At 40.3% G+C, this 9,452-nt stretch overlaps 1 protein-coding gene across 3 annotated transcripts; it reads right to left on the bottom strand.

The window, feature by feature from the left end:
- Positions 1–556: 556 nt before the first annotated feature.
- On the bottom strand, positions 557–8,925 carry LOC310873897 (thiosulfate:glutathione sulfurtransferase). Of its 3 annotated transcripts, XM_083786469.1 has the most exons (5): positions 8,777–8,923; positions 6,216–7,744; positions 4,308–4,430; positions 2,563–2,725; positions 557–778 (listed from the first exon to the last, which is right to left on the bottom strand). In XM_083786469.1, the coding sequence occupies exons 2-5, from the start codon at positions 6,226–6,228 to the stop codon at positions 724–726; spliced, it is 354 nt and encodes a 117-aa protein (XP_083642595.1). In that variant the 5' UTR covers positions 6,229–7,744; positions 8,777–8,923; the 3' UTR covers positions 557–723. The 3 variants fall into 3 exon arrangements, with proteins under 3 accessions (XP_083642595.1, XP_083642596.1, XP_083642594.1); XM_083786470.1 differs by lacking the exon at positions 8,777–8,923 and having other exon boundaries at positions 4,308–4,427; positions 6,216–6,307; XM_083786468.1 differs by lacking the exons at positions 557–778; positions 2,563–2,725; positions 4,308–4,430 and having other exon boundaries at positions 6,305–7,746; positions 8,777–8,925.
- Between the last annotated feature and the right edge of the window lie 527 nt (positions 8,926–9,452).

Raw genomic sequence — 9,452 nt, 5'->3', positions numbered from 1 at the left:
TCAGATTTCTCAGACTCCATCCTGATTGGTTAAGATTGGCTTCCAAAGTTCACAGGAGTGCTCAGTTTCAAACAAAATGCCGCAAATCATGAACACATCGCGTGATTTCCGTGAAATTCTGCACGCACATTCCCACTAGGCCGAGGAAGAAATGCCACATGAACAATTTCAACTCAGCCTCAAGGTGGCGCTATAACTGGCCGAAAAGTGTTTTTACCTCTAACTGCACGGATCTGTGGATTTGTATGCCAACTCCCTAGTTTACTTTTGTTGCCCTTTTATCCAACCACCAGATGAAGGCAAGCTGCAATGTCCTACATTCCTATCCTGGTGGAGACCTGTGCCCAGAAGGGCACTTTTTCTAGTTAGATCTGTATCACATAGAAGATACACAATAGATAGACATTGGAAATTCGTTTGACATGGCAGTACAGCTTGCTCTGTGTTGTCGGTCCAGTTCAGCTTGATTGTTGTACAGTATTCTTGCTTGTAGTTGTTGATGTTCAGTGGTGCAATGTCTTGAGTGAACCACAAATTTTGACATTTTTCAATAAGGATAGGTTAAAATATGACTATTTATTAATGTTACGATAGCAGTTATTCATTTGTTGAAAAAAAAAAACCATTCAACATTTTTCAAAAGAGACCAAAATAATTAAAAAAATAGTTTATTGCAGAAGGCTGCCACATTAGTCATCATGCTCTCCAACTTCTTAAATTAAATCATTTCCCTTCTTTCTCAGACCACTCCTTGTATCCACCAGCGTAGTTACGAGCGCTGAAACAAAAGACAAAGGCACCGAATGTAGGAATCAAAACAAGAGCATCATGATAGTAAGTAGTAAGTACATATAAAAAAATGCAATAGGCAATTGTACTTCTGTGAGGAAATAGACCCTTAAATTGTCTTTCTTTTTCCATTTTGTCATAAAGATGAATGTACATTGCCTTATGTATTACATGTATGTACATTATGGCATTGCATAGAACTGTTTACTGTTACTGTTCCTTCTATACATTAACGACATGAAAGCAGCCTGTAACTGCAAATTGTTCTTGTTCACTTATGACTCAGCACTCCTGCTCTTGAGCGAGGATCAAATGCAGGTTGAGGAAGCTCTGAGTTGTAAAATCCATACTTGGCTTCCCGATAACATCTTGGTAAAACAGAATCGTTTTTTTTTCAGTCCAAACATTCCCTCAGTAATGTAATGCAAATTACAGTATGTCAAGGTCAGAGTTGACGATATCAAGAACAGAAGAGTTTACCTATTTGGGTAGTCTTGACAACAAAATGCCACTTTGACTACGCTTGTACCTCTTGGTTCTCCAACATCCTAATGTCCCTAAAGGCTATAAGCTTCAGACCTCCCAAATCAAACTGATTCGACTACTTCTTGGCCTGGGGCCCATGACCCCTAGCCTGGCTTGGCCAGCCTCATAGCGGGGATTCACTGAAGATACTTCCCAGAGGAAACATCAGTGAATCCTCGCTATGAGTCTGGCCGTGCCAGGCTACATGACCCCACCTATTTCCAACACATGCTAGTCTGGGATGGCTCAGGGTAGAAAACAGGGTTAAGCAATACAAGATAGTGGGGCTTTGCTCTCAATGCCCTGACGAACTACTTAAAAAAGTGAGTCACTCCCACAATAGTAGAGGAAGCAACAACAACAATCTGATGCCACCCACCTATAGATGGATCCACAGAGCGGCAATAATAACTGCGGTGTCAAGCTGCACAGTTTGGCACTGCAACTACGGTGCAGCGTTCTGTGGATTTGTCTATAGAACAAACTTGGGAAAATTGTCTTTCAAATACTCTGATGCCCTGACACCATGTGACATGTTGTGAATCGATTGGTTATTTTCACTACTTTTGTGTGTGCCACGGTTTTATGTACCGTATGTGACAAGTCTTTAAAAAAATCGATTTGTATTTAAAAAAATGTCAGTTATCGATATTATAACTGCTTAGAAAATAATCAATTGTTGTAACCCTATGTGACTGAACCACAGGAACGAATGCAAAGGAAGTAACCTGACCAATTCACAAACCTTAGAGGTTCTTCTTGACATTCATTCTGTAGTTATATAATGAATTGTAAATACTATTTGGTGACGAGAACCATGCCCACAATGTATACTGTCTGGTACATGTCAGCGAGGCTCTGAGAGAAGCAGCAGAAATTGTATTGCTTCAACTGACTACTGTGACCATCAGTAGTAATGATTACATATCCACAACAAGTCATCCTTTATGCTGTGTCTGTCCACCAAAGTGTTTATTCCCAGCTGAATATGCCAGGCACACCACTTAAACACACTTCCAAACGCCTGAGTTGAAAATATTACTGCTCTCAGCAAGCAGATAAAAAACAGACGCTCAGCATTGCAGTCAGCACCTCATAACGCTGCTGGAGTTTCCAAAAACACACCCATTGGAAACAATTAAAAACATACGCTTTGCATAGTAAAAACAACATCTTGGTGTACATGGTGCGTTGTGTGAAACTTCTACTATTATTATGTAAAGTAATTAATTCATATACTGTATTTACTTCTGGAATCCCTGTGCATGTGCCTTGTCTGTGGCCATCCCCCCTCGTTTGCCCATCTGGCAATGGAAGATTAGTTCTGGTGCATCCAGCTGTGGCTTGGTCACCCCATATTTTGTCTTGAATTCTGCAGGGTCCAGTGCAAGAGCACTTTCCACTGTATCAACTAGGGAAGATAGGAAACACAATTAACATTAGAGTAAAGTATTCATGATTTGACCTACACTACTTTTAAGGGCTTTCATTCATGTAATACATTGCAGATGTGTATGTTTATAGTGTTCTAGAAGGAACATGCCAGGCAGCTTTAGTTTTAAAGCGAGAATCCGTAGGATTGCATTCGCATCACTCAGGATTCAAACCCGGTTCTCTAGTGAGGGAGGTCAGACATTTACCGCAAAAATCCATGGCGGAATTCCTGCTTGTCCAGAGTTATTGGGCTCTGTACTTGTCAACCAGTACCGTATGCGTCCTACCCTGAGCCTGAGTCTACATTACACAGTGGAAGAATAAGGAGACCATCTCCAACCACTGCAGATGTGGTAGTTATGTTCTATTCACATACTCTCAAGGGTTGACACTTGGGGACAGCCCGGGACACTAAGGTCTCAAAGGCACTTTCCATCAGGTCATGCTGCATACGGGTGTGCACTGTGCATACGACGTACACATTTTGTGAGTGTCCTTGTTTAGTTTACTTTAGTGTACTAGTCCCCGTCATGCATGCTTGTTTACATATTACTGTTTAAACTTTAGAGGGATGCTGAACTTTGGTAGAACTCAGGGCTGTATACAGTGCGTGAGGACGTTTGATAGTGTTTATGGACAGATCTTTCTCACATTGTGTGAATAGCAAACAAAAGAAGGTTGCTTCTCTCAGGATGACGCAAATTAACATACTTCAGTTCCAATAAAGAGCATGACACTGATGCTGCACAGTTTATAGCTATTGCTAATGTTCAACTCTTGTTCCTAGTTGGGCTTTACAAATATGTATGCTTTCATTGCCATTTGCCATAAAGCCACAATACACTAGAACAGGGCCAGGGTAAGCAACCTTAGGCACACAGGTGCTGCAAACATTGGTGCAGCTGAGGGTGATCACTGGCATACTGGCATAAGTGTGAGAGTTTTTTTCTTTTAAAATTAAATATTCAAAAGAAGGTTTAGTCAGTTACATAAAGTCCTCTTACATCAATATACAAATTACATTCTGCACATAATTCTACATTCATTCAAACTCCAAACTCTGATCTGGGAGATCATAGTTGGGTTTATGGCTCTCTAGTCTAATGATCCTGATGTGAAAGAAAATATTTCTAAAGAAGAAGAATAAAACAAAGGTCATTATGTATATCCTATGGACAATCAAATTCAGTTGGACATTATAATTTTGACTATCAAGAAAATTAAAACATGGCACTTCATGTCAAAAAGTTGCCGAACCTTGCACTAGAGATACACTACTGATGTAAAGTACACTACAGATTATACAATATAGTTAATATGTAATATACCATACATGAATCATGTATGGTATATTACATACATCTGAATCATCAAAATAAAGATATATATATAATACAAAAACAAAAACAAAAAAGAATATGTTCCAATGTTTTCCACCTTTTCTCTGTATGTGTATGAGACCTGTGACTTTTCAACAACAAAAGAGAGAAACTAGAAGATATCAGAAAATTTGAAAATTCTCACAGCAATTTATTTGAGTGTAGATAAGCTAAACTCACCAGGGATGTGGATAGAACCTGGGATGCATCCTTTATCCACTTCTTCTTTAGAGCGAACATCAACCAACAGAAGACTCTGGCTCTTGTTCAGGAGTGCCTTAAGATCTGCATAGGAAATATCTGCTAGAAAAAGAAAAAAAACAATAAGACTAAACTAAAAGAAAAACTGAAATCCCAATAAACATTGCACACAATAAACCTCCTGGAAAAACCATCAATGGAACAAATTACACTTGAGTTCCAACCCTCACACTGTGGGCACTGGGTGGGCAGTTAGGCACCCTTCATCAATGTCCATTGATGTCCAATGTGAGCCCCACCAACACAAGCACCCACATTAGTATAATCACACACACATAGGCTACTGTATACACCAAATCTTACACCCTTCCACTGATATTCTTACTCCCTGTCCCTGCTGTCATACCCATTTTGTTTTGTCTCTTTGTTTTACTACAAATGTACAATTCTTATTTTTTCATTAATAAAAGGTTAATTAAAATTCAGGCTGAGCCACTGAGTGTTAGACTATGTTCTTTGTGCATGTGGGCTGACTGAGGGAGAGCGTATTGCAGGTATATTATATAGTTAGAGATGAGGATATTCATATCATCTGAAGAAAAGAAAGGCTTTTGGATTTTTTGCTTGAGAATGACATTTGAAGGAGATTCAGCTGTGGTTTTACTGTAGGCACCCGGCTAGGCTGTGATTATCTCTGTCATAAGGTTTCATTGTAAACAAACATACCGGTATTTAGAAAAACATGTTTTATTTATTTTGATAAGGGATAGTCATGTGAAATTTGCAAACCTGTATAATATTGTAACGATTTATTATGAAAGAATAGCCATGGTTCACATGACGCTCGTACTTCATAATCATGACAGACTCATGTTTCAGGGCTACTCACGAGGTGCCTACCTTGAGTCAAATGTGCTGAACACAAGAAGAAAAAGAAAATGCTCACATGGCAACCATCTCTCATGGGGCACATAACATTCCATTCCAGAAGATTGCTTTGCCATGTGAGTACTCACATTCCCTTTTAGGGCAAACATTGCAAGTGTGTGCAATTCCCATAATTACCTTTGATATAGTGTGGCATGCAGACAGTCCAATTATGATTGGCCAGGTTTTAATTTCCTACATAATACACCACTTGCATGGTAGTGTAATGCTGTACAAAGACTAAATAAACCATTTTAACCGACCCTGCTACTTAACTTAGCACGTATATACATGTATATGACTATATGTAAACAAAAGAAAAATCAAGTTGACATTAGACACAATTGGCAGGTGACATTTGTAATGCTCTCCTGATGTGTCATCCTGCCTCTGAGTCTATAGCTATGTTCTTCACGGGGGATGAAAGATAAAGGTAGTGACAAATTTGACAATCCCCCCATCTCCCAACTAACCCGATCTAGTCCAAGATGTCAGGCACAGCAGTCAAGAGAGTCAGAGACTATTCATTTTGTGCGAAGTCATTCATTGCTGTATTACAACAGTACTAAACCTTGCCAGACCAACTGAAGACCATTTCGAGGAGGAACACATTCAGATAAACTATCATGTTATTTGTATAATTTGTGGACATTACAGAGATAGTGTAGTTTACAACTGGTTGAACTGGAATACACAATAATTGTCAATGCGGAGCTATAGCCTGCAGGCACACGGTAATGAGAATGCTACTGTAATAGCCTAACTCCTTTAGCGACTGTTGAACAAATATCGTCTTGTTAACATTTTACACAGGTACCAACAAACAAACAACAATATACCGTTGAGGATGGACTGGTTGGGTATCTCAGACATAAAACTAGACGAACGTGGACGTGGTACAATACAACGAAACCGATCCATACAGTATACTGACTATACAATATAATATGAAAAGCTCACCTGCGTTTGCCATTGTGACTATTGTGTAGTATGAAGGTAATCATTGACACTTGACAGTACCCACTACCCAGTAGGCCTACCGGCGGTAATTTATAAAACAACCCTTCATTGTTTGCTCGCCAGCTACTTCCTATTTCCAGTTTTCCACCTAGGGCTTCAAAATAAAAGTTAATTTATTATTATTATTGTTATTATTGAAAACTACATTCAAAACAAAATGCACTTATTTTTGTAACTTTTAGTTTATTACAAAAGTTTGGGCAGATTAATATTTACATCCATCTGTCATAGCATTAGTATCCTTATCATAATCATAAATCTACAGATGTTAATTTGCCAGCAAATAAACCTGTAGTTTCATTTAGTTCAAAATAGTTCATATAGCACATTATTTTAGCATTAACAAAAATCAAATGTTCTTATGTCAACTATACAATAATTGTATATTATTCGATGTACAAAAATAATGTAAACAACTTTCGCATTGTGCCGCTGGACACAACACAATCCTAATACAATATTGTTACACAACCGGTAGTTAGTGACCCGTCAATAGATGTTAATAGGGCCTATATCGGGTCTGATGTCTTGTACAGTAGGCATGATTTGAATCCCAATGTCAGCACTTCTACACCACAGTTTCTTTTTTATAGCCATTTAGCTTTGTCTCACATTAGCCTGCAGTCGTTTCCCGCATCCTCTCTGGGCTTGACAGTGCAATTAATAAGTGGCTTCTCCATTACAGCTCACAGAGGTCCTTCTGTGCTGTAAGAAGGGTTCCCCAGTCCATTGGGAGTGTCTGATGTTGTTTTTCTACATGCCTTACGCTTCCAGAGGATGACAGCGGCTAGGGAGAGGAGTATGATGAAGGCCACCCCTCCTCCTATGACCCAAGCCATCACTCCATGGCTGGATGATTCTGCAGGCTCATACTGCATGCAAGAGGACTCTGAAGGAACACTGTGTCCTGCCTTGTTCACTGCCTCTACGCACACATTGTCCCCAACGTCCAGGGGCTCTACCAGGCCCCTCCGCAATGCCTCCCCGAAATCCAGGGCTGCCCTCCCCTCAACCACCACTCTGTACTTGGTTACCACCGAGGACGGGGCACACCACTGGACCTCTACCTTGCCTCTGACGAGGACTAGCCCCTTGAGCAGTGGAGCGTGAGGCCGCTGGTCAGCTCGGCTGACGCCAGGACAGAGGCACCCAGTTTGCTCTGAGAGCTGCGTACAAGGCTGCTGATCTTCCATGCAAGGGTTGTATTTGCAGGGCTTGGGGGGTTCTTGGTGGAGGAAGAATGTAGATTTTGTAATGGAAGGCACACTTGTAGGGGAGCTGTGGTCATCGTCGTCATAGTCTTTGTAGTCATCGTCTGGGCCCTCGTTAATGATCAAAATCCGTGGACGGGTGACAGGGGGGGAAGTGGGTATGGCATGGGCACAGAGAAGGGATGAAGAAGGATGGAGGAAGGAGGTAGGGGTCAGCAGCAGTATAAGCACAGCCAGATTCCAGTGAAGTGACATGATCTCTGTGAAAATAAATGACAAAAGTTGATTCTTAGATATTTGTAAGAAGATAGATAGTGCATCAGTATCAAGATATAATGACCAAAAATGGGTAAACTGTGGCTGCAATATTTTATTTATAATGCACTTTTCATCTGTAACGTATGTCTGTCTGTCTGTATGTATGTATGCCTTTCCTTCTCATATGTCGAGAACCGTTCGTTTAAATGATGAACGAAGTGAAGTGTGAAGTTGATTGTTGGTTCTCTCCAGAACATGCGTTCCAAATGATGGCAAATCCCCGAACAGCCACTACACCCGTTAAAGCAAATCTCAAAGTGAAGAAAATAACAGAATGATACTCATTGTTTGTTACTTCAGTGTTTGCGTTGCGTCACGTGTCATATGTGAATGCCAAAAGAACCCAACTTCTTTGTGTTATGAAGAAATCAGTGAAGCATAAAGATAAGAAGAAACAAAAGCAGCACACAATAAAATCCCCAGTGCTGAGACCATATCAATGTATAAATATGGACACTTGGGACCATTTGGTTGGTGTGGCAACAGTAGTGATTCTGACTATAACACACTAAACACAGACATTGTGTACTACTCTACACAACGTGTAGGCTTTAGAAAAGAAAGAAAATCTTAGATTATCTATACATATCTGTAAAATTTGCAGTGACAATTATGTTAATGCAGCTAATGTTTTTGTTACTATACGTAGCTGAAGTACAAAGTCAGGGAAATTATTATTGTGAGAATTGTTGATCATTGTTGGCAAACCAGACAGATTTGATGAGAATATAAACTGTCTGGTTCTATTTCCTAAACTGATCAAAATATTTTCTTTCTCTCCATTTAGAGTTAAAGATTTGTTGCCACAGTTTTTTGGTTGTGATCAAAGATCACAGAGTCACAGACCATTTGAGGAGTTAGGAGTCAAATTAAGGATTTGACAAGGTATCTATATCTAACCATGGATCTAACCATAGCATACATTGATTTTATGAAGTAAAGCAAACAAATCAGCAAAATGTCTTACTGTACCTGATGAATGGGTATATGGTTTCTGTGTCTCCTTCTGTGCACTGCTCGCACTCTGTCTCTGTCCCCATGCACTGTTGCTTGCTCGCTCTCCTCGTCTCACTGTTTTTGTTCCCATCAAAACTTTCCCCTCCTCCTCAACACCCCTTCATTTCTCCCCTCTGTGCCTCTCTCTCTCTCTCTCTCGCTCTCTCTCTCTCTCTCTCTCCAGTCTCCACCTCTCTCTCCAGTCTCCAGTTCTCTTTTGTCTCTGTCACAGTCCCCTACACCCACCCTCCCATGATTGCTCATTGCTCATTGCTTCTTTAGTGTGTGTGCGTGTGTGTGTGAGTGTGTGTGTGTGTGTGTGTGTGTGTGTGTGTGTGTGTGTGTGTGTGTGTGTGTGTGTGTGTGTGTGTGTGTGTGTGTGTGTGTGTGTCTGTGTGAGAGAGAGAGAGAGAGAGAGAGAGAGAGAGAGAGAATAGGGACTTTTTGTGCGCTGGCTGGCAAGTTAACTTCTTTATAAACAAGACAGGCTTGTGCCTACAGGCTTAAGTATGTTTCTCATAAGTTGTTGACAATGATGGTGTCTGGTTTAGATTTTAAGACCTGTTAAAATTCTCCACTGCATTCAGTGGTTGTTTGTGGTATGTACGTGGTGTATAAAGAATAAGAGGCTCATGTAACAGCATTTTATTCA

Source organism: Protomyctophum parallelum, assembly GCF_964188405.1.
Source record: "Protomyctophum parallelum genome assembly, chromosome: 16".
Classification (NCBI taxonomy): domain Eukaryota; kingdom Metazoa; phylum Chordata; class Actinopteri; order Myctophiformes; family Myctophidae; genus Protomyctophum; species Protomyctophum parallelum.
Note: the sequence above shows the minus strand (reverse complement) of the source record. Positions and strands in the feature narration are given on the sequence as shown.

Excerpts from the sequence above, each read along its gene's own strand:
- LOC310873897 (XM_083786468.1), bottom strand. The coding sequence starts at position 8,891 with ATGGGAACAAAAACAGTGAGACGAGGAGAGCGAGCAAGCAACAGTGCA. Across the intron at positions 7,747-8,776 it reads ACCATATACCCATTCATCAG|AGATCATGTCACTTCACTGG; the intron begins GTACAGTAAGAC and ends TTATTTTCACAG.